Source organism: Lycorma delicatula, chromosome 2, assembly GCF_047948215.1.
Source record: "Lycorma delicatula isolate Av1 chromosome 2, ASM4794821v1, whole genome shotgun sequence".
NCBI lineage: Eukaryota > Metazoa > Arthropoda > Insecta > Hemiptera > Fulgoridae > Lycorma > Lycorma delicatula.
The window spans coordinates 185,170,486-185,197,946 of record NC_134456.1 but is presented as its reverse complement, the minus strand read 5'-3'; the positions used below and the strand labels follow the sequence as shown (position 1 = coordinate 185,197,946).

Below are 27,461 nucleotides of genomic sequence, written 5' to 3'. Positions count from 1 at the left end.
AACTGATTAATATTAAAAATAATAAATCTGGCTATAAATCTTATGAAAATAAATTAATAATAAAAAAATCTAGCCAAAAACCTTTATAATTTACTCATTATCTTTAATTCTTCATCTTATTCTGTTATACTTTCTTCTAGTTTAGTTTAGTCTTAGAAAAAATAACATAGCAGAAGATAAGAAATACCTGAGACAGGTATTGTTTTTTTTTTGGAAATCAACGATACCGTATTTTGACTGCGGAAAATGGACGTGTAAGAGATAAAACTAGCGTACATGCATGTTTTGTGTGTTTTTAACTACTAATACAAACTATATATATTCTTATATTAATTTCTATCATGTGTACACTCATTTTTACATAAAATATTATAGAATAATAGCATTAAAATAAGAAAAACAATTTACAACAATAGAAAGTAGCAACACACTAAAAAAAATTAGAAATAAAATATAAAACTTTAAAGATAATTTATATCACAAGAAAGCATGTGAAATTCTTAATTTGATGCATATTTTGAAATAAAGAGTGAAAATTCTGTGCAATTCAAAAGTACATTAAATACTAATAAAATGACAAAACTGTAATCGTTTTTAATTAATTATTTCTTTTTATGTTAAAAATAAAAATTGTTCTATATTTTACAATACAGAAAATGGTAAATATATAATAAAATGCAAATTATTGTGGTAGATGAATTCACAATATTTAAAATAACAGATGCAAATGTTATATTTTTATATACCATGTGGCTTGATAAATTTTCTTGGGCTGATAATCATAAAATTAGTTTACAACAGTTTCTCACTCAATTTTTATTCCAGCTTTCTTTAAGGTTTTAGATAACGCTTCAGTAATCTTGGTTTATTATGAACTTTTCTAAACAATCAAAATCAATCTTCCCTCAATGCAACCCACCAGAATTATTTTCAGTAATTATCAATCTTTGTTTATTATCTCTACCTACAAAATTATAATTATACTGCCACCCTTATTATAATTATACTAATCCCTTATCTAATTACTATTAGTTCAATTAAGTTAATTTTGCCTATAAACATATATGGTTTGCAATAAGTCAAAATAATTACATACATACTTAGTGCAATCAATCCTGAAATACAGGCACCATCTCTCTGTTTTCAGAAAATTCTCCAAGCTGGAAGTTTATCATTCAGTAATTAATATTTTTCAAAGTTCTAAATAAACAGGAGAAAAAATGACCACTAAGTAAAAAAAAAAGTTTTCTTAGTAAATAATAATAAACAAACTTTGAAAGAGTAATTGACTGTTAGTTTAGAAAAAAATACTTATTTTTAGAATGTCCATAACTGCTATTTTTATACAAAGGGTATTTATGTAATTTATTTTTACAAAAAGTGCAATATGCTCTGCAAAATTATTCTATGCTAATTTATAATACATTTTTATGTATATTATTGCACATCTATACCTACTGCATGACTTAATGATTAGAATGAGTAGTTACACATTAGGCATCTTCAATACAAAAGTTACAAAAATATATTAATAAATTTCTCAGAAAACAGCATCTTAGAAAATTAAGGAATTATAGCCAATGATTAAAGAAAGAGGGGTCTAATAAACCAGTTCTTCTACATCATCAAAGCTATATGACTTCAGATGCAATTTCCGTTTATCTAATTTTCTTACTAGTTAATGCCTTAAGGAAAAAGAATTATTATTGCAGAGCTGTAAACTGCATCCCTTAAAACGATTTCATAAAAAAAGGTCATGTCTTTCTATAAATCACTAAATTTAAAGAATGACATGCAGTTTATTTTTTTATAGATGGCTGTATGTTACTAGGGCCCATTAATTTAGTAGTTGCTAATCATCATTTTAATTTATGGAAATTAAGAATTTTTAAGAATACAAAAAAGAAAGCTATGAAATTCATTCACTCTTTATTTCAAAACAATTAAAATATTAATTTCAAAACCACATTTTACCTCACTACACAAAAATAGTGAAATTTATACAGCACAGTGATTATTTTTTTTAATATTCACATTACGCATATACACACTCATATATACATAGACACTCATATATATTCACAACAGTATTTATGGTTGTCATGACAGCATTTAAATGTTGTGTAGTCCTGCATGTAATTTTTTTTAATTTTTATTGTCGTCTTGTTAAAATGTGATGTCAGTTTGATTGTCCCGTCCAGTTTTTTTAATTTTTATTTAAGCGCTTAAAATTTCTTTACAATTATAGAAACCTTCATACTATGTTAAACTGTCATTAATAACCAAATCGCATACTGTATTATGTAACATATATTATTTAATCTAAACACAATGAAAATGTATTTAAAACCATTATAAGAATAGATAATTAAAAATAAAAACAGCTAGCCAGCTAGTTACATAACGTAAGGTGATAGTTAACATAACCCAAATTATAAAAAGCTAATATTTAGAGATTTGAATATCAGTGCATTTCAGTGAATATCAAGTACAGTTGGGCTTGACATGCTGATATACAACAGTGTATTTGGCTCAGTGAAGAAGGTAACAACAGTTAACAACTTCACTCCTCACTTATCCGAGGATGCCTAGTGTGAGAATGCTTATTATTCTTGGGAAATGTTGTGCCATTTTCTGGAATAGTGAGTGTCTCATATCAGGTCGCCTAAAACCATTCGGTTATGATATTTAACAAACATAACTTATTCTTAAGTTAAAGGCGAGAGTGGATTTTTTGGAGCTTAAAAATAAAATAATATGCAGAATTATTTCCATAATAAACCTCCAAATAAGGAGAGAATATGAAAAGTAAACAACAGATAATTTAAATAAACATATTATTCTACAAACATGATAATTTATTTTTCATAAAATTTGGTAACTAAAAAAAACTAATAAAATATTATTATTACTTTGAATAATATATTTTTCTTATGTTATATAATCAAGATTACATTAAAATTAATCAAAAGGCTTTCTTTATTAATAATGATTAATATTATTAATCATATTTATTTCTGTTCAACTTTAGAAAAAAATCAGTTAGGAGTAATTTATAATCAAGTCTATAACATCAAGAAGTTTTAAGGAAAATCAAAGAGTACGTAATGAGGATAAAGTACATATGAAAAACACACATTAAATCCAGATATGTGTTGTAACCAATACGGTTTTCCATACCATTCTTTGAACCAAATACATATACTTAAATGAATAGCTCATGATTAATAAAAAAATAAACTTTCATTATAATTAAATCTTAAATAAATCCAAATTTTACAATTAGTGAAAGCTAATTAGGCCCTGTATTTACAATGATTTTGTCGGAGTGACAGTTGCTCATGTGATTAGTACAAATGGGTTATCTACTTTTAATTTTAAAGCCATTCTAAATTATAATTAACATAGACCAAAAATATTTACTTTTACAATATAATTAAAGAATATTTAGTAGATGTAGAATGGGAAGTAATTCTTTCAGAACACTGTCAAACTACAGTAATAAATATCAGTATAATTTTACCATAAAGTGTTAGTAATTTATGAATTAATGGAAGATAATAAAATTATACTGAGCAGAACATTCTAATTACCTATATAGCATTACAATATGAGGACTATGCAATATGTACCAGTGTTACAACTCTCTCACAAACCATAAAAGTCTGTCTCTATTCATCTCTATTCATTCTGTCCCAGCTTTAGCTAATAAATCCATGTTCCCCAAGCATTACTATATAAAGAATTTGTTGTATATTCTTCTCTAGTAACAAATTATTGGAAAGTAACACTTCCTAAGTAAAATTAGGAAACTAATGACCGTTTCTCTGAGCCAAACACTAGTAAATGGTTTCGAGTAATCCTCCATATAAGGAAATAAAAATGCTCAGCCATACCAGTGTAGATGTACATTTGGTAAAAAAATAAGAAAACTTTTGTTTACCTCAACAGGGATTTCAACTACCCATAACCAAGAAAAAATAAAAAAGCACCCACACCAACTAAAAATCATTTGTTTGGAATAGAAAAAAAAAAACAGCATTTCTATAAAGGAATTACCACTCAAAATATAAGTAGTCAGAAATCTGCTACTAGTAAATTCATTACAGAACCATGTCTATATAACAAACTAATCGTTTATTAAAAGGTTTGGCCACAAGTAGAATTTTAATAAATTAAAAAAGCAGGTTAAAAAATATAAATTATTTTGAAATTTTATACATTATCCCAATAAATAATAATTATAATAGTGAATTTTTTTAAAATTACACTGATGCAGAATGAGTGTACACTATTTTTCTCTTTTTGGCTCTTAATAACTAGTGTATACATGTCTGTATATATATTCACTAATTTTTTGTATTAATTATATGTGCATTTTTATGTATATTATTATATGTGTAATTTATGTATCTGCTTGTTTATTATTCTGCTTGCTATTTATTTGTGTATGTCTTTTATGTTATATAAATATAAGCAATATATTTTATTAATAATATTCCATTGTTATATATTTTAATTATTTATCTATAAGAATGATTTTGAAAAATAATGTTTTTTGTTATATTGTATTTTAAGTATATTTATATGCATAAATATAACTGCACAAAACAGAAATATAATAATTATTTGAGTTTGATGAAAGCAAATTCTGAATTATTAAACTAAAGAAAAACATATTCAGTTGATCTACTATTCCACAAAATGGAAATTGTCATGTATTATTCGATAAAATTGTAGAAAGCACGTCATTCAATGTTTTCTACTGATATCTACGATGTCTACAATAATAAAATTTTACTTTAATTTAGGATATTCATACTTAGGTAGAGTATTCATTCAACCATTACCACACATTTTTTTAAGAAAAATAAAATTCAACTGTTATTTTGACAATTCTAAAATTTTTGTATTTTCATATTTTTATTTATTAAACACGGATTTGTTCAAAAAAGTTACTTTATCAATCTTTAGAAGTAATAATAAATTTTAAGAATGTAAGGAAGAGTAAAAATTAAAGTTAAATTCAGTTGTAACAATAATAATTTACTGCCAGTAAAAGTATAAAAATTACCCAATAAAAATTGGAAAGTAATCATACAAAGTCAAAACTTCTTGATCATGAGAAGCGATATTTAATTAAATTATTTCAATTTTTAATTTAAATATATGTATACATATAATTAACTTAGTTAAAAATGTTCAATTCACAGAACCTTAAATATAAATTTTACAAGTACAAAAATATGTATTAATACTGTGACAAACAACATTTTTTTTATATGATAGTTCCAGTGTATAGAATTATAATTTATCTTTTTTATAAAATTATAAGAAATCAAAATGAAATACAAGAAATGGGGACCACTTTTAAAGATATTGGTTTCCCCAGATGTGAAAGTTAAAAAATTTGATAAATTGTTTATCTTAAAAGGCATATTTTTTGCTTCTGTAAGAAGTACGAGTATTTTAACTTGTGTACATGTTGTAATTGGTCGCACAAATAAATACTTTATAAGTATTATATTTTTTCTTAAAAGTTAAGGAGTTCTGTGTTTGTTTTTCTCATTTTTTATGACAACAAACTTACAAATAAAATGCATAAAAGACCCTTAAAGAGGCATAAAAGAGATAATAAAGGCTCTTTTGAAGAAAAAAGACTCACACTTTTTTACATGAATAGAAATATACAGTCTATTTACTTCATTTATATACAAAAAAATTACATTTTTAAAAAATATATGTAATTCCATAGATAGATTTAAAATAATTATAATAGTTTTATGTATTTACAATATATAAAAAAAGCAACAAATGTGCTAATATATTTTTGTTTTCTTCTTTTACAGAAAAGACGTATCGATGAGGCATGTAAACAAAATAAACTAACAAATGGCTAAGTACAATAAACTAGTTTAGAAAAGAATAAATGGTAATAAATAAATGTCATAATTTTAATTAAGTTTATATTATTTCATTTGCTTATACATAATATTAGATAATTCTACTTATTTTTTTTAATGTAAAATATATGTTGTACAGTGCATTTGGAAAGTCGCTATCTGGTATGCTTTAGAGTAGAGCATTTTTTCTCATTGAACACATCTTTCATGAAAGGGACAAGTATACTGATTTTGGATGCCACAAGTTTTCTGAAAAGTTTCAAAATTCTCCTTTTCCTCACTGCAGTGCAGTTCAAACTCTTATTGAAAAATTTCAGGCAACAGGTTCTGTTGAAGATGCTGATCTGTGGAAAACCACCTAAACTAAACAAACAAAGCTGCTAGATATTTTGGATGCTATGGGTGAAAGTCCATCAAAGTCAATGTATAAGTTAGTACAGTGCAGCAAGATGTCAAACTTGCTACTGCACATAAAGCTGTAAGAAAAGAACTGATACTTTTCCCTTACAAAGTAATATGTGTTCAAGAACTGAAACCTATGGGTCATGCCAAAAGACTATATTATTGTCAATGGTTTATACATTTTATTGACCAAAATTCCGTAGGCATCTTCAACATTTTTTACAGATAAAGCATGGTTTCATCTGGGAGGGTGTATTAATTCACAAAATACACATCTGAGATCAACACCTAAAATGAATTACATGAACAATTTTTACACGAAATGAAAATTGGAGTCTGGGTCGGTGTAAGTAGAACGTGTCATTGCACGTTACAGTTAATAGTGATCATTATTATGCTGTTTTAACGAATTTTATTAATCAATTAACAGAAATGGATATCAATTATAGTTGATTCCAACAAGATGCTGCCACACCTTACAGGTCAGTGACTTTTTTACGAAATGTCTTTTGTGAACGAGTCATTTTGAGAGGTTTGTGGCCTGCTCAATCCGAGTCTCCCAAATTATTTTCTATTGGGGGGGGGGGGGGGGCTGCAAAACAAGGAATGCATCATAACAGCCCATACCACGATTGATGTATTAAAAACAATAATGGCATACGTACAAGATATTCCAGTATATCAGCTGGTTAGTGTTTGAAAACAAATTGAAACATGTGCAGTGTTGTAGGCTACTGATTTTGGAGAATGTCATTTTCAATACCTTTTATAAACTATTCCACTTATTGTAATATCTGTTTCTATAAAATAATGAAATAAAAATACACAGTAATAATTAAGAAAATTTCATCATTACACTTCCATAATTACAGTGCACAGCAACTTTCTGAATGCATCGTATTATATATTGATGTAACATAAAAATATATGGGAGAGTTTTAGTGAAATTATTGGAACTAAATTTCTATGAAATTGCAAGAAAAATATCATTTCAGAAACATATTAATTCAGTATATTAACAGTTATAATAAAACCAATATTTCTTTAAAAATAAATTAGGAAAAGGTAATAGAGGTATCAAATTACATTTCACCAGTATATTTAATTTAAATCAACAACATAGTAGTAGAATAAAAACATATACAATTACAGAATATATACAAATACAAAACTGTTTAATCCTGATGCAAAAGGAGTAATAAGAAAAATTAACACTGACTGCTTATGACAGTATAGTGGCAAGAAGCAGTCTGTTAAATTTAATTTAAGTTGAACATGTTGAATATTGAAAATGCATAATTTTGGTATGAAAAAAATATTAAGACAACTGCTATTGGTTTCCAGTTTCAATCATTAAAAAAAAATTATTAATAATACTATTAAAAAATGAAATAGCAGTTTCAGAAAATCAATACTGAGAATGAATAAAGAATTTATCAATTATAATTTACGCACTAAATTGATGTTCTGCTAGAAAGTACACAAAACTTTACTATAAGAAAACACTTAAATCATTAATGCATTAACAACTGAATGGTAAAAATGATATATCAGATGACTTATGAGTTGAGATTAGTTTAACATTGAGTAATTTAAAGAAAGTATAGTAATTGAAAAAAATAAAAATAAAGCTAAAGTTGTATAAACAGATAGGAACATGTTAAATATGTGACCAAAAGGGCAAAGGCCATCAGGGCCTCACTATACCCAGTACTGAACAGTACCAGCCCATATTCACTGGCGACCAAATTGCTCATTTTTCGGCTATATATCCTGCCGATTCTAACATATGCTTACCCGGCATGGGGAGCTTTGTTGAACTCCACGCTTAAAAAAAAATTAGAACCCGTCCAAAACATAGTGTTGCGGACGATATTTGGAGCATCGTGGTTCGTCAGAAATGTCACTCTTCGCTACGATGCAGAACTACACACCGTATCCGAGGTGGGGGTGGCACAGGCATGCAGACTGTCGGGAGAGCGGTCGTGTCCAAACACGGCCATCTCCGGGACATCTGCCGAGAGGATTGTACTTCACAGGGTATAAGAAAACGGCCTCATGCCGTATTAAACGAACCACCGTGAAGAGGCGGTATGAGAGTCAAAAATGACAAACCAGACTTAGGAGCCTCTATATTGCGTAACCTATAAATGGAAACCGCGCGAAAGTGACCAGTTTCACAATTAAATTTTGTTAAAACTATAAAAAGCTAGACAACACCCCACACCTTCCCACGAGGAGACCACAATTTCATTTAGTCAGCATATGCGACTCCCTCCGGAAAACGGGGCGCATTTCTCCCTCCAAATAACTAGGGCTCCAGTAGGAGCACTCCTGCTAGCCCATAGGTGCTGGTACCGAAAGGACTTCAGCGGATGGACTGAAGAGGAATCACGCCGGGATTACTAGGCTCAGAAGCTTAGTCTCTCACGTTCTGAACCAGTAAATAAATTTCACACTGGTCCATATGGATAGGAACGCAAATTACCAAATCCGTCCATAAATAAAACTTAAAATTTATAACCGCCACTAAATAACCGTGATGAAATCCGCCTGATAATAGAATGATACAGCAGCAAGGGACATTGTCCAGACTCTGCGATCTGTAGGGAGAAATATTGAAACTCCCGCCATTTTTGCATTCCGTTCCGTATAAACAGATAGTGACCTAGATGTATACCATAAATATTATAAAATTATATAATACTGAAAACAAAAAATTATAACCTAAATTTACAACATTATTAACACAATTGTTAACACTTACATCATATATTAAAGTAAGATTTTTAAATGTATATTTAATTAAACTGAAGTTTAAAATTTAAATTATTTAAGAACATCATATTAAACTATTGATTTTTAATTAAATTAAATTTATCCTTTCAGTGCTAATCATTAAAAGCATGACAAAACATGATACCATCTTATAATATTAAAAGTTAAAGATTATCACTTATAGATAATGTGAATTTAGAATTTTGTAAAAGATTTGAATGCTTGTTTGTAGGAGCTTTTAAAACTATTAAGTCTTTCTTAAAGGAGTTAATGGTGACACTGTTGCTAATGATTAACAGCTATGTGTGTTAGAGTTGTTTATACAGGAGGATTAATAGTAATCCAGAGACTAAATTTACATTTATCCACAGAAACAAAAAACGCGTACAAAAGCTACACAACAGAATCAACATTTGAAAACCAACAGATAGAAACATGAAACACAAACAAAGAAATTTACCAAAACAAATTTTACAGATAACATAGAAAAAACAAGACCCACACAAAACACTTGAACAATATGAAATTTTTAAACTAAATTCAATAAAAACAACATATTAAATGAACAAACACAATACAGGTAAAATGTATTATTAAACTGCATATTAAAGATCACCTCTATTTTTTAAGATTGGTACCATTAATATTGCTATCAGTGACTCCATTGAAGAAGAAGCAGAACAATTAACTTCAAAAACTCTTCCAAAACAACAATAAGTGACTGAATAATTGTGTCATTCAATTTGCTAGTGACTGATCATAATTAAAAAAAAAAATATATATATATATATATACATTATTAGAATAACTTTGGTTTAAGTCATCATCAAAGCTATCAGTTTTGTATAATTCCAACTTTTGGCTGTTGTGGACAAAATCAATGTAGATTTAAGAACTAATGATATAATACCAAAAGCCTAGACATCTAACTTGCTCATTTAAAACTACCATTAATCTAATGATCTGATCAGTGGATGTGATACAAAAAATAGGATAAAAATATTTCAATGATATAAGTAGCAGATTGTGAAAATTTTAACAATTAAATGAATTAAAGTACAAAAAAAATCTTTTATAATATTACAAACTAATTAAAACCTGTTAGAAATACTATAAAAAACAGATAAAACTTTAAATAAAAAATGAATTACTATGTAGAAATAACATGATTTTATTATCAGTTATAAAGAAAAGTATTAGAGTATGTAGTATTAAATAATTAGATGGTACTTATAATCCATTATAAATAACAAAAACAAAAAAAAAAATCACATGAAATGCAAGTATATAACAGATTTTCCAGGTAAAATTTCCACTTCAACTTTTTTTTAATAAATTATATCACGTTGACCTAATACAAAGACATGGTTAAATAAAAATCAATTTAAGTTTAGAAATAAAAGTATTAGAATAAGGAAAATATTGAACAAACAAGTTTTATTTAGATTTTGACAAAATGTAAATAATGCTGTATAATTTCTGATTACAGGCAAAGAAGGCAAAACAGGCGGAAATCGACCGCAAAAGGGCTGAGGTCCGAAAGCGGATGGAAGAAGCCTCCAAGGCTAAGAAGGCCAAGAAGGGTTTCATGACTCCAGACAGGAAGAAGAAGCTTAGGGTAAGTAATTAATATATTAAACATAAAGAAAAAAATTATAAAATTTGACTGATTTATACAAGATTCTAGAAGTTCAAATATCTTGTGAAAGTTTGTTGAATCAGGGCTCTTTGGCATCTGTATGCCTTATTTATGTAGTACATGTATCTGTAGCTAGTTACATCTCTACATTGCCAGACTTGAAGTGTTGATAACTGGAGCCCAACAACAGAATGATAACCAGGAGACAAATTGATTAGCTAACAGCAATAAAATATAACTTGATCTTTCCTTAAACTGTCAATCTATAACATGCATGCTGTTAATCTATATCACTCTGCGGCTTCCTGACATACAATTCCTTTTAATAATCTTAAAAAATTTCTAATTTTATTGAATCATAAACTATTCTATCATAAACCATTCAATATTTTATCATATTGAATCTGAATAAACTAATAATATGTTATATTAATTTTAACTAATTAAAAAACATACATTTTCAACAATTATAATTAAAGGCTCAACTTTAAAGTTCTGTTAATACAGCCTATTACAAAAGGACCAAGGTAGAAAATGAAAAAGGCATATCCCTCAAGTACACAAACAAAATCATATGTGTGTATGTTGCTGTAAAATTTTTACGAATCTATAAACGTCACAATTAATAAACGTTTACAATTTTATATGAATGTATTCATACATATTTGACAGGAGCAAGTTTTGACTCTACTAACCGTTGATTTTCCAATCATCAAACCTAAAAAAATTTATTAAAACATTAAACTGAAACGACATAGTGCATCTATACAAGGTCTGTAAATAAAGTAATGAGACTAGTTTTTTTTTGGCAGTCAAAGTGGCAACACTGTAAAGTTACTAGTAAACATATGAACAGCTGATTTATATTAGACATTAATATTTTTAGTCTATTGTTGTCAAATGAGACATAAATAAAATTTTGTGAAATGAGTTTTTGTTGTCTATTACAAAAATGAGTGATACTAATTATGAGCAACATTGTGCAATCAAGTTTTGTGTTAAACTCGGTGAGAATGCTACTGAAACGTTTTCAAAATTTAAAGGGTGTATGGAGATGACGCTCTGTCACAAGCCCATGTTTTTAGATGGTTTAAAGCATCTTCAGATGTCCGGAATCAGTTGCAGATGATCCATACTCTAGAAGACCGTTACATCAAAAAGTGACGAAAATGTTCAGTGAATCAGAGACCTTTGGAGTTTTTGTCTGCAGGACAGGTGGTTAATCAATATGTTTACTGAGAAATTTTTGAAAGACTGAGAAAAAGAGTTGTTCGTGTGAGACCAAACATCAAAGACAACTGGATGCTGCATCATGACAATGCACCTTGTCACACTGCACTCTCTTAATGAGTTTTTGGCAAAGAAAAACATTCCTGTAGTTCCTCAACCTCCTTATTCACCTGACTTGAGTGTCTGTGACTTTTCCTGTTGCCAACTTTAAAAAAACACCTCAAAGGACATCATTGTGGAATAGTAGAAAACATTAAAAAAAAAAAATGTAACCGACCATCTGAAGGATATTCCCGTTTCTGATTTTCAACACTGCTATGAAGAGTGGGAAAACCATTTGAAGGTGGTAGAGTCCATGTATAATTTGATTGTAAATAAAAAGTTTTCTGAAACAGTCTCATTTCTTTATTTACAGATCTCGTATTTATTACCACATCAAGTACCTTTGAAAAGAATTTTTGTTGGCAAGTGATTATTTTTCATGGTTCCAGCGAAAATTGTGAGTCCGAAAACTGCTTCAAGCTCTTCGATGGCAAGATTTTGTAAGCAGAACAACTCGGATTCAAATAATTTGCTTGCTGGTGGCTTAATTCTTTATTTACTTATTTAATAAAATGGTTTGCATAATTTTTTGATTAAAGAATAGTCTGAAACATTCCAAGGGATCACGGACATCCTTTGCAATATTTTTAGTATCTGGCCTAATGTGAACATTATTTTTTTATTTGAGATTTTTGTTTTTCTTTTATTTTAGAGGTTCTGTGGCCCATTCTCATGTCCCATTTTTTCCCTTGTCCTTATCACCATCAATTTTTAAAATTTCACCTTGGTTTTCAATGCGTGGAGTTTTTTTGATTTTGTCCTTTCCTGTGTTGGTTGTTTTCTATTACGTTTCTCATTTATGTTAGGAAGATCTGATGCTTTTTCTGGGCTTCATATGTTTTCATGAACAACATTCTCTACTTCACTATCAATATCACATACCATAGGTTCTTTATCTGGATTGTAATTCTGATCAAGATTGGAATCACCTGAAAAACGTTCTTCTCTATAAGATCCACTTCTTTGTCATGAGACAAATGCACATCATCTAGTTGTTCTTCTAAACTGCAAGAATCTCTTGCTTGGCCATTGCTGAACTTGAGACCATTTTCTTTTATTACCCTGATAAAATAAACAAAAGGCCTAGTTAACTGTTATATTCGTAACGATTATTAAAAGATCCAGCACATCTCTCAGTTATTTTTAAATCAGGACAGTGTGCTGTAGCTTTGTGTTTAAAAAAAACAAACTTAATATTTACCCACTAATTATTGTCATCACATTTATAAAGTGGAAACAGAAATAACTGACCATATATCTATAAGATGTAAAATTTCAACTTTGTAACTGTCAGTAAGTCTAACAGACTTAAGTACATTTACATGTAATACTGACAGTACCACTACAAGATGTATAGACTTTATAAAACATTTAGTTTACTCACCTTTACATGTCCACTAAGGACTTCGTTTTCTGTCAACTCATACAGAACAAACCAAGGAAAGAATAATCTGTGGTGGGAGAAAAACAGCAATCAGGTGGAATGAGGGAACAAAAGTGAAATGGCTCTTATGTCTCAAAGAGGTATTGGCAGCATTCTAGGGTGAAGGATAGGGGCTCTTGTCAACAATCCCTTATCATTTGATCTTTTCTTTTCCCTAGTAGTATAGGGAAAAGTCCAGCGACTACTGCATGCTATGTAATTAGAACATGTATGTGTACTTAAGGATTTACATTGTAATTAAGGAAAGATTATTACATTATTTATTTATGTTTACAGTTACTTCTGAGAAAAAAGGCTGCTGAAGAATTGAAGAAAGAACAAGAAAGAAAAGCAGCTGAAAGAAGGAGAATAATTGAAGAAAGGTGTGGAAAACCATATGATGTAGAGGACGGAAGTGAAGGTAGGTTATCAGTCTCTTTTCCTTCTTGTCTGAATTTATTCACTGATTTAAATATCTAATTATACTTTTCTATTTCTTGGGAAACAATTTTAGACAACATATTGTAAGCCTTCATTAAGAAAATTTATTCAGTATGGTTAATACAAATAGCAAATAATTATTTTTCACCATTCTAACAGATACAAGGAAATGTATTGTTATGAAGAAGTTTGGGGTTAAACCAAAATCCCCCCTGCCACAATAATGAAGCTACAATAAAATTGTAAAACAATCTTTAAGCACAATGCTTGTATTTTCTGTATTTTGTATTTTTTAAAGATTGGATTACAACAAAAATTATTTTGATAAATTACAAATATTTATCGCTTTACAAATTAATCACTGCACAGACTATTAAATTGTTAAACAATAACACTTACAAACAAGACAATAACACAAAGTAACATCAATTTACATCTTTATAAGGTGTAAGATCAAATAAGATAGTCACAAGTCATAAAGGTATACTTACAGTTCTAATGAGCTTCACTCTGTTATAATCTGGTGAAATATTATGTAAACAGATAATTATCAATTATAATTTTAATTATGGTCAAATAATAAAAAAAATAATTAAAAAGTAAATGGACGGTGATAATGAAACATAGGAAAAAATCAAACATTTATAGATTCAAGACTAATTAAATCATAAGGATCTTCCTGAATTCTTGCTGAATAGATGAAGCAAAAGATCAGTAGCTCCTAATATCCTCTAGTTAAGTATTACTTTGTTTTTTTACATCTTTTACAATCACTCTTAAGCTAAATTGGATAATACTAATGGGGATCGTGCCAATAATGTGAAGATTTACAAAATTTATTAAAATAAATCTGGAAGATTATATTTATATTGATACCAGGCTAAATCCCAACAGACATGTTGATTAGGATTTAGTTTAAATCTTATCATCATAAGTTTTCTCCCTCATTTTATTAAGATCTGTCCTTCTATTCTATAATCATTTCTCAGGATTCAATACGTTTTAACATACAAAAATAAAACAAAGTATATGAAATAATTTTAAAAATTGTAACAACTAAATATATCATTTTAAATTCAATTAAAAATAATAAATAACTTTCAGCGGTAAATTAAACCTTAAAAGATTAAAAATAGTATATACAATAAGTTTAATATTGCACAAGTACTGAACCTTTGCATTTCTACTGGTTTGCTGAAGCTACTTTTTATAAAATCAGAGTACTTGTGAACTCTTACTAACTGTATAAAAATGTGTAAATGTGTAACTGTAAAAAATTAAAAATAATTTAAATGTAATTTCATTCAAGTTCAAATGTATGCAAACATATATCTGAGTTTCTAGCATCTCAAAGTAACAACATTTCTTTTAAAGTTCTGTGTGTTAGTAATCATACATTTATTTAACAATAGGTAGGTATTATTTAATGGCCCACCAGGCTGGTCTGGTGGTTAAAACTCGTCATCGCAAATCAGCTGATTTTGAAGTAGAGATTTCTATGGTTCAAATCCTACTAAAGGCAGTTACTTTTATACAGTTTGGAATACTAGATCGTGGATACCGGTGTTCTTTTGTGATTGGGTTTCAATTAACCACACATCTTAGGAATGGTTGACCTGAAACTGTACAAGATTACACTTTGTTTATATTCATACATATTATCCTCTTTCATCCTCAGAAGTAATACCTTACGATGGTTCCGAAGGCTAAACAGAAAAAGAAAGGCATTATTTAATAATACTAATATATTTGGTAAACTCTGTAAAGATAATTTTGTAAAAATTTTAATGAAAAATTACAGATTATTAATTCTGTTTTGATAATTCATTTAATAATTGGCATTTAATAATTTTGTGTAAAGTTGTGTCCTTTAATATGATAAATCAAGTAAAACAAAATTAGAATTTATGCTTCTTCATCAGTATTTCTGGATTCAATTCAAACCACTAGTTTGGTATTTTTTATTACTTGTTGTTTAGAAGTAAATTTTACCAGATAATGATAATGATACTCATAAAATTGACAAATATTATATATTTAAATTTAATAACATAATAGTAAACTTTCCGGTCTCTTTTCAAACATTAAAGTAATAAATACTTTAAATAAATTGCAAAGGTTCAATACTTCATCAATATATTAATACTTAAAGATAAAGAAAGAATTATTAAAACTTATGAATTGATAATTAATAATAATTTACGGTTCCTAAACAGAGAAAATATCTTTAGAATAAGTATTTGGAGGTAAGATGTAACACAGTGAAATAAATATCTAGATATTGTACACATTCTAGAAGCTAAACACAGTACTTATTAAATTAATAGTAGAAAAATTAGTTGGATAAAGAAATAAATTAAAAATGTAAAATTGTATGTAATATAAAAGAATATTCATTTTTATAAAACATAATGTTATACAATAAATGTAAATTGGGGGGAAACTGATCTAAATTCCAGAAAAATCTAAGTGGGTAAAACTATTATTAATGAACATTTTATTTTTCTTTAAAAATATTATTGTCCCACAGACCAACTCAAGAAGTATTTGAAAGACTATCACGACAGGATTGCACGCCTGGAAGATGAAAAATTTGATCTGGAGTATATTGTTAAAAAGAAAGATTTTGAGGTTAGAAAAAACTGGAATAGATAATAGAAAAAAAAGATCTGTTGCAGCTCTAACATGTGTCCTTTCTTCTACTTTTACATATGTGTTTAAGGTGCCAAACAATATCTGAAATGTCTGTTTTTAATAATTCTTATTTACTAAATACAGATAAATGAAAACAGGTTACATTATAATTTTGAATGATTAACTGGACAGTGAATGAAGTGTAGTAAATATTCTACAGGTAGAAAAAAAGAAAAGTACAACTTGGTTTTAATTGATGCCTCAGTAAGAAATTTATTTAAAGTTCACCAACAATATAAATAAGCTTAAACATTATATGAATTGAAATTTAGATGTTTTATTTGTTTTTAAATGGCTACTTTTCACATGAGGTAAATAGTTTAACAGAAATAACAGGAACTATTTCAAAATTTTCTGTGATCCATTATATTTCTAATGTTTAACTAAGACCAGGTAGATCATAAAGAAAAAACCTAATATACTGACTTCTTTAGATCAAAGTATACCAGTTGAAATTTATGTAAAATTGGAAGTTGTTATACAAACAAAAACTAAAAGTGATAAATCCAGAAAAACTATCAAAATAGAAAATGGAATACATTTTGAATTTCAAAATTCAAAATGTATTTCATTTTTTACCCAATTTCTTTATTGGCATGATTACTATTCCCTGAAATTTTACTAGACAAATCCCAAGCAAAAAAGAAAGGATCTTGTTCTGCCAAAGAGAGATGGAGGTCTAATCACAGTTGTTCATTCCAAATTATCAATTTAATCTTTTTTTTCAGAAAAAAAATTTGACAAAAAGAAATCTGAGATCCTTATTCAAAATTTCATAGATATATATCATAAAAGGTTATGATAAATCATAACAATATACTACTACGGTACAATTCCAGCAACTAAGTCACAAAACGTTTTTGTTAGGAGTCAGAACTCCATTCAAAGTTTCAGTTTTAAAAAAATTAAAAACAGTAACAGTAAATTTTTCTTTGAAAGTGAAATAAGAAAAAGTACTTTAAGTTAGATCACAATAATTTCAGTCAGAGTTAAAATAAGTTCCACCATTTAGTTTGTTAGAACTAGATACATTTTTATTCAATAACATGTTGATAGATACTAATTGATATAATTATCTAATTTGTTTTAATGAAACATAAAGATATGATAAATAAATATATACTGAACAATCAAATATAAAACTTAAAATATAGTATAATACAACATACAAAACATAATAAAATACATAATGTATAACTAATGTTATATATAATAAAACAATCCAAAATTGTCAAAAGGCATCAGTCACCATTCTAAAATGATACAGCCACTCTCAGGAATAAAAAGGCTTCCATGTCTAGTGAGAGGTTTGCTTTTTACATTAAACTGAATAAACTGGTGAATATCAGGACACAAATTCACTGAAATGTATATGGTATTCAATACTATAAGTACAAATTTCTACTCTGTTCACCACAACGACTGTCTTGTAAACAAACATTATTATTCTCAAACAAATCAACTCTGATTAATTTTACTTATACCTCAGACACTTTATATGCATCACAGTCATTAGAAGGACTACATAAGGAAATATATCCTTTCTGTCAAATGCAATGCAAGATGTACGTAATCCTCTAAATAGAGAAAATCTGTATAAAATAAATAATACACAATTTTACAACTTCAATACCTCATGTTTTTATTTACAATATAATGATAATTTAAGGTAATCTTGAAATTTAAATGAATTTAATGCATAAATAAAGGATCTTTCATATATTGTTTAAATCCTTAACACAAAATGGACATGCTGAATGAAAAAAAAATCAAAAAATATTTTTGTGCAAAATATTTTTCTTCTTTTTTTAACATTTTTTCAGTTTTTTTGCCAAAACAGCATTTTGCAACAAGACCTGCTTTGAATGTTTTTTTTTTAAACAACTGCTTTTTACAAAACAACACAGAAAACAGTTTTTTTTTAATTTAATTAATTTTTTTTTTGGAAAAGTTTATAAAAACTTAGGTACAAAAGTGTTATTTTTCTGATAAGCTTAAATATAAAATTTAAATTTCAGTTGTTTAATTTTATATAATTAATTTTTTATTTAATTAAACTGATACTAGAATAAAAAATGATCTAAAACATATAAAGTGTAAGTATAGAAACTACATAAAACATTGAGAATAAAATATCTTATTAAAGTAGAAAATAAAATGTAAGTGATAAAATTTTTAAATATAAACAATTTTTTTTGGGCACTGTCTGAGATTATAAACTAGCTATATTTATCATAACTTGATGTTCTATCAAGGACATCTGAAACATCTCAGATAGAGATGTCATAAAAAATAAAAGATGTCTAGAAAAAAGTAATGAAATGCCAGTGCCAAATCTACAATTAATAAGCTTATTCCCATAATCATCAAAATTAAGTAAAACTGAGGGAACTGCTTCCCGTTGAATAGGTAACCATGTTGCTAATATTTAGTGGGTCATTCATTATTGAAGCCATATAAAAGAAACAAAATTAAATATATTTAAGCTAATCAGTACAAGTTAACTATACTAGGTGTTTAGTTTCACAATTTCAAATTTTTGATTCTTAGAAAAACTTTTTTATTTTATCAGAATATAGTGCTATTATAATTTTCATAGTTTTTTTTTGTTTTTAACAAAATAGAAGCAATTTTATGAATGATATCTAAATAATTCCTAATTCCATAAAATCGACAAAGGTAAATTTCCTTTTATATTACCTAACACCACCATGACAAATCCTTTACTTTCTGTTTTCTTAAAACAAATAGACAAACAATTAATTACTAAAAGAAATAATGGCACAGCATGCAAATTTTTGAACTTTTATTTACATAAAACTGAAAATCTTTAAATAAAAAATAATTAAAAGGATATTTTTATGGATGCATGCCATTTTTACAAAAAAAAATTATATATTTTTAATTTTAGAAATGCATTTTTAAATGTTATGACTTTTACTTTTAAAATATAATAATGTATACAAAATATAATTTAATACTATAGTTTAGAGTTCTAGAAAATTAAATATAATATTTTTTATTAATTTTATTTTATTTATGTGAATACTGTTTTAAAATTATTATAAGATCAATTTATGAATATGACTGAACAGCATTTATGACTGCTTTCATACAGCAAAAATAAAGAATATCTGCAAACAATACCATGACCGGATTGTCGCCTTGGAATCAGGAAAAATTGACATCGAATTTGTGGTCGAAAGAAGAGATTTGGAGGTCTGAAAAATATTGCTGCTTATAAAAAAATAAACAGATAAAAGAAACACATAACTATTAAATTAAGTAATTGCTGTTTTTGTAAAGTACTTAATATTAAATAACTGCAATGGAAAAAAATTCATTTATGTAGTAATTCAGATACTAAAAATATAAACTGAAAAAAGTAGTCTGACTTAAGAAGGTCTAACTAAAAAATGTCTATACTAGATTATATTTAATAGAAAAAAAATTATTTCGAGCAGTTTGATGGTAAAGTCTGGATCTACTGAACCTTAGATCAGCATAACCAGATTCAATTATAGCTTAAACTGGTTACAATTTTGAGTTCAGCAGATGACTTTCAACCCGTGAAATACTTGCAGAAAATTGCTTACAGGAAGCTAAATATAACCATGCAAATACCAAATCATTACATATCACTCTGTCTAAAGTCTCTCTCCTTCTAAAATGAAGCAGCTCTTAACTGTTTCTCGCTCTCCTAAACTTTCCATTAGATAGAACCTAATTCAATAAAATAATTTTAATCAGAGCCACAGCTTAAAATGACTTCAAGAAGGTCTTCAACCACTGTATGTGGCATAGCAGTTTAATACTTAATTTTCTGGATAAAAATCAATATTGACGTACATAACTTTAAGGTATAACATATAATAAACTTTAAGGTTTCAAATCAAGATACAGATTAAACCAGTTAAATTTTTCACTGGTTCCCAGTTTCCCAAGCTGCCATTTTATAAAGTTCTAATTAAATACTAATTATAGTTTTGGAAATCTAGCCACCTGTATATACTTGCATTGTCACTTTGTGAACAAGGGAAACATTTGGAACCTGGCTAAATAAAGTTACACAAAAATTCTAGTTTTCACATGATTAACTGACTCAACTCCAGCAAATTGCCTCATGTACATACAAAATAAATAGAAACCTTCAATAAATTTTGGAAGTTGAATATATCATAACTCCAATAAATAAAATAAAACAATTTTTTTATGTGTTTCTTTTATTTCTTTAAGTAGAAACTATGCAAATCCTGTAGGCAGCTTTTACAGCCTAGCTTAATATCATAAACATTATTATAATATTTAAAATAAGCAGCAGAAAAGCGCAAAATACTAAGTGAAAAAAATTAATTCGAATTGCTGAAAATTTATGCTGATTATTAAAAATAATTATTAAGCTGTTTTATTTAGCTTATAATGCTATTTACAACACCATATGTAATAATTCATTGTTTTCATATTTAAATTAATATTAATCATATTAATAAGAAACATACATTACAACGTATAAACATATTTCAACTTGTTTAATCAAGCATAATACATATCTAATTATCTGTACATATATTTAATTATTTTTGTATTTTCAGGCTTGTTACTACTTTATTAACTGATTTTTTTTCCTTATAAACACCAGACATTCAGCACTGTCACCTTAAAACTAAAATTTCATACTGTTCATAAATGAATTGTATAAATTAAAATTGTATAAATAATTCCAATTCCATTGACTCAGTACCATACAGAGTAAAAGAATAGCAAACAGGTTGAGCTTTATTTCCTATGGAGTAAGATAATTCAAGATATGGTCAAGCTAGTTATATTTTAATGTTAATCGCTCACTGATGTTATCTCCTAGCCATTATTGTATTGCTGGGTTCTAATTAACAACATACCTTGGTCTGGAGATCTAAGATCTAGAGTTTTAACTAATTAAAACTAGAGTTTTAATTAATTAACTAATTATTGGTGTAATATATACAGATTTAAAAAAGTAAATTTTGTTATCAACTAATGTTTGACTCATGACAAACTATTTCAACAAGAAATACAAAAGTCACTGGGCATCATCTTATTGTTATTAAATAAAATAAACAAAAAATTTATAAATTTATTAGAATACTTATATAACTATACATACTAAAAAATTTCTGATTGCAGCATTGCGCATTTAACTGATGGCTGCAGTTCGATCTATTTTTTATGTCACTTAAGATAAAGCAATCATTTTATTATGGTGTACTTGGTGTATAATTTAAACGAAAATTATAAAATATTTTCAATTACATGGAAACAATATAAGAGAACATGAAAGTTTTGACAGAGCATTTAGGCACATTAGCAACTCTTATAAATTGTTAAAACCTACTCAGTGTAAATAATTACAATTTCTTATATAAAAAAATCAGATAATTTTCTAAAATTTTTAAAATAAGACTAAAGTAAATTGATTAGCACAATGGAAGTGGACTTATTGTTTAAAAATATCTAAATTATTGATTTTTATAATGTTTTTATTTTTCAGGTGTAGAGCTTCTATTCATTATATTTTATATAATTGTAAACAAATTGCTAACTAGAAACATTGATTAGTCTTAAGAAATATTTATAATTAAATGTACACACTTTAAACTATAACTAAACACAATTATTAACTTTAATGTCATTAAATTATTATGTTAAAAAAGAAAACTTTAAAATTACAGAAAAAGTAAAAGACATACTACAAAAATATCATGAAAGAATAATTGGCTTAGAAGGTGATAAATTTGAATTAGAAGAGCAAATGAAAGTTAAAGCAGCTCAGGTAAATTCTTCCCACCAATCCAAATAAAATTTGGTTTTCTTGTAAAAATACCAAATAATTTTTCTGATATTCACATAAATAGGTTAGTTTTCTGTTCTTTATTTTTCAGAAATAAAAAGTGCAATTAAAATCTTAAAAAATTAGTACAGCCAGTGAAATTTTATTAAATTATGTAATTTTAACATAAACAGAGTTGAAACATAATATTTTCACCCCAAGTATCTTAGGATCAAAATATTGATAAAAATAATTTATTAAATATCATAGTTTAAAGTTTTGGTAAATATATGCACATTACACATAAAGTTATTTAGTCACATAAATAAAGTTATTATGAATTTACATAAAGTTATTTATGTATACACTTAGTTTTCAAAACAAGTATATCTACAAAAACTAACATTAAAAATGCATATTTATTAAATTAACAGCATATCAAACCATTACATTCTATAAAACTGTTGATAAAAAAATAGATTATATAGCTTCAAAAAATCTAAGAGAAGGAGATTTCATTTATTGAGAAAACAAGTCATTTTTAATTTATTTTTACTTAATCTTTGAAAAATGAATTTAAAAACTGCAAAGGAAGTTTTACAAACTATTGACTGTCATACATAAATGAACTATTTTTTTATGAATATGGCCAAACTCCACAACAAACTAGAAATTCTACATTTTCATAAAATTGGATGAATCTTAATACAATATGAAACATAAAACCACATAACTGATATATTAAGTATACAACTCAAAATCTAATGCATTACTTAGCTCATTCTAAACATATGATTCACAAATTCAAAACAACCAACTATATTAAAAATAAAATTATTTTGGCATAAATAAAATACCTCCATTGTAGTTATAAATTTTTTCAGGTATGCTAAAAATAATCATTTTAAGAATTTCCAGCAAATATTAGACTACAGTAACTTAAAATTATATTTTAACAAATAAACTTCAAAGTAATTGAACTAAAAACTCAATAACAGATCAAATAATTAAAAATGGAATAATTAATAAAATAAATAATTTTTTTCTAATTCTACACTAAAGTGGTAGCATCTTAACATTTCATACAGTCCAGATTTGAATCCTAGTAAAACTTAAAAATTTCCCATTTAAAATAATGTTATAAATCTAAATATTTTAATTAATGTTCAACAAAATTTATAATTTTAATTTGATAGCATACTACAACTTATAACCATAAAGTTAGTTTATACCTTGGAAAATCTCAGTAATTTTTTCTTAAAAACAAAAACATTAGGAGTGAACATTCAACACCAGTTGGCAACAAAGTTAACAATTAACAACAAATCTTTTCATAGATTAAGAAATTTAATAAAGATTCAGTTTCATATGATCATGATATGAACAAGCAATGTGGTGAGTAATAGCAGCCTTTTACAACTAATGCTATCAGTCAGTAATAAACATGTATAAATAATAATTTATGAGTTAATAACGCAGTTTAAAAATTACAGCATTTTTAATTACATTATTGGAATGAAGAACAGAAAACTAACTGGTTAACTATGATCTGAAATCCATGTACAGTACAAAAAAATGAAATGGGAGATATAATAAAAAATGTAAATAATATGAATTGAGCACATATGTGAGAGAATGAGTGAATGTGGTCATTCACCTGTGAACAGATGAACTAAACATTAAAAATAAATTAATATAAAATTGTAATTTCCACCCTTTAAAACCATCACTAAGTATTCATTAAAATATCTGTTTTTTCCCTGTCCACTTACTGAATGGCAGCAGTTTGTACACAAAGAAATTTAACTAAAACAATTTTTAAATAATATAATTAATGTTTTGTTCCCTGTAATTAGTTATCACTTACAATATTTGTACCATCCCATTTATTTTAAATACTGTCACAATTTTTTTTTTTAATATATGAATTATAATACTGCTTAACTGTGTGTAGTGTGATCCTGAAATAAATTTATATAAAAAGAAAAAAAATTATGTACATATTTATAAAATGGTTCAAAAAATGTGTTATCAATCTCAATTCAAGATAAAATTAAAAAAAGAATAAAACTTACTTTTTTACATTTAAACTATTAAAAGAGAATGTAAAAAGAGGTAGAATAACAAAAATTTTATTATGAACTTCTTTTCATGTTATAAAAGAAGAATGGTCAGTCATTAAAACAATATGCTTTTCTGGGCATAATCACAATCAAGTTATCAAGATAAATTAAAATTATTTGAAAAACTTTCAGGCTTTTTTTCCCTGATTAGTGTGAAGCAATATGTTAACTGAATATTACACAATGATAACATATGTTAACATTTATTTTTACTTAAAAAGTATGTATTTTGAAATATATTTAAGGGAAGATTAACACAATATAATTTATAAAATATAAAAATTTATTCACAGATACGTTTTGTGAAGATAAAACATTTTATGAACCATAATTATTTTATTGAACATTTATTTTTAATAATGTACAGCAGAAATACAAACGATCTGCACAGAGTTATGGGAGAGAACATGTATCTTAGAAGTTCTCACTTATGATTTAGACAGAAGCTGCAGATTGAGAGACTGGGAGGTATATAATACTCATCATCAATACCATCAGTAGAATCTGCAGTAAAATTATTCATTTAAACTTTTTTTTTAATAGATGTGCTAACTGAATCTTCTTCCAGACTTTTTGTTATCAATAGTTAATATTCTGTTATACAAATTTATATTTATTTATTTTACTTTATAACTTATTTATTTACTTTGTGTAAAATATTCGAGCTCATCCAAGTGAAATTGTTTTATCATACATATATACACATTGATAAGTAATAAAATGTATAATTATACATTGATGAGGATAGTTCTGTTTATTTTATTACTTACAACAGGTAGCATGTTTTCATTTACAAGATATAAACTATATAAGTCATACAACGAATGAAAAAATATCTGGCTAGTTGATTAGAAATAATGATTATGTTTAATTAAAATTAAGAATTTAGTATGTCATGGATCCATTCCTACCAAGGGTTCAAATCCATTTTTTCTAATTTTTCATCTCATTGTTACCATTTTAAAATTTATAATGTTGGGCCTCTGTTCATTTTGAGGGAAATGAAATGTAATTTACATAAAATATTTAACTGATAATTCTTAATCTCTATTGATTTTTTACCATTCTTCTTCATGAAAATGACTAAGGTGATGTACAGTTAGATTTTCACTATGTTAAATTCATCTTTTCTCTAGGTCATCCCAGCATATTCTACTTAGATTATATTTCAGTAATTTATAATTATTCCATATAGATTTCTATAAAGAGCATCTGTACAGAACTCTCTCTCTCTCTCTCTCTCTCTCTCTCTCTCTAAATATTGTTAACAATATTTAGTGATTTAAAGCTTTCAGCCAGTTCACTGTACCATTGTACAGCCAGTGAAGAAATTCTTTTTCTGCCGATGTTTTTTGCACTAGGTAAAATATTAAAAGATCTGATGTGTCCTTGTGTAGTAATTATGTATGTCCAGTTTTCTCTCAAAGCTACATTAGATTATTGACAATTTTGTGAATTAACTTTACACTCTCCAATTAAATAATATCACAGACTGGTTGTAACTTAAACTCTCTATAAAGTTCACAAGTCTCATAAAGTTAGCATTTACAAAGTAAAACATTTAGCAGTCTGTTCTGTTTCACTTGCATATCATTAATGTTCTTCTTACAAATTTGTACCTAAAAGGCTGCAACTTTACCTTTTGCATAAAAGGTATGCATTCACTTTTGCATAAAATGCTTGTTATTGAGCATACTATGACATTTTCAGTGCAATGAGTTGTATAACATGACAGGTTAAAAACTCTAACTACCTCTACTACAGCCTACCCCTATTTATACAGTACTAAAAGATAGAACTGAACACAGCCAAATATTTTGTAAACAACTATTTTTAATTTGTTTCATTTAACTCTCAGAATTTTATCTATTTACATTTGCAGCATATAGGAAGCAACAAGGATTTTATAATGTCCAACAAATTGTTTTTAAAAAAATCAACATTTTGAGAAAAATTTATTTTTTCAAACAAAGTGAAATATATATATACACTCATTTAAAACAAAAATTACTGATAAATATTCATTAAGATCAATACACAATTATCAATACACATAAAAAAATTAATTGTCCCTATTAATGCTTCCAGTAAGTAAGAAACTGCATTCTGAATGATAATAAACTCATGAATATTTAAAAACTCAGAAAATGTTTTAAAAGTTATTTAAAAAAAAAACACAATTTTACTACTTTATGACATTTCAATGAAAAGCCTTAATCATTAAAAAAAAAGGTAAAATGAAGGTTTTTAAACTAATTTTATTTGGATGAGCCTAATATTTGATAAAAACTTTATTTCAAAACAAGCAATATTAAGTTAACATTTTTATTTTATGATTAAAATTAATCTTAACTAATGTTCAATAAAATGCAGAGGAAACGTTTAATTACTTGCAAGCTGTGTAGCATACTTTCCATTTAATACTACGTATGTGTTAAGAAAAAAATTAAGCACCATGTTAAGATCTCAACTGCAGGTTAGGAACTGTTCAGCAGCTGAGTAGGATATAGGATATATAAACCATGGTTAGAACCATTCTCACAAAATTACACAAATACTAAAGTTAATGTATAGAACTATTCCCATACCCTTAATACATTAAAAGGGCACCTAGCCAAAACTTACTATGGAAGAAGAAATCAAGGATTGAGAAAGGAAACACATAGATAGTATGAAAGGGATGATCTATCTGAAGAGAGATAATGAAGAAGACAAATACTCTCACCCAAAATAGTTTTTAAAGCTCCCTTCAACCTTTAGTTTCTACTTCTATGTTACTTTCCAACTTCTAGAGAGATCAGAAGATTGTTAGTCTAGGACCAGTGCAGCATAAAAATGATCAATGATTTTATGTTGGTCAATTTAAATTGTGCTATAACAAACTGTTTTTTCTTCAAATAATAATGAAGCAACTGAGAAT

The 27,461-nt window shown here is 26.8% G+C and overlaps 1 protein-coding gene across 8 annotated transcripts in view; it reads left to right on the top strand.

Annotated features, from left to right (window-relative positions):
- The window catches only part of wupA (troponin wings up A), a 98,226-nt gene that overhangs the window by 42,707 nt on the left and 28,058 nt on the right, over positions 1-27,461 (top strand). For 2 of the 8 annotated variants that reach the window (XM_075356836.1, XM_075356840.1), the window contains exons 3-6: positions 5,850-5,867; positions 10,573-10,701; positions 13,775-13,898; positions 16,449-16,549. In XM_075356836.1, coding sequence (XP_075212951.1) covers positions 5,850-5,867; positions 10,573-10,701; positions 13,775-13,898; positions 16,449-16,549 — 372 coding nt within the window. Of the gene's footprint in view, positions 1-5,849; positions 5,868-10,572; positions 10,702-13,774; positions 13,899-16,448; positions 16,550-19,730; positions 19,832-22,320; positions 22,422-27,461 lie in introns of all 8 variants that reach the window. The other 6 variants (XM_075356835.1, XM_075356839.1, XM_075356837.1 and 3 more) reach the window with 4 other exon arrangements.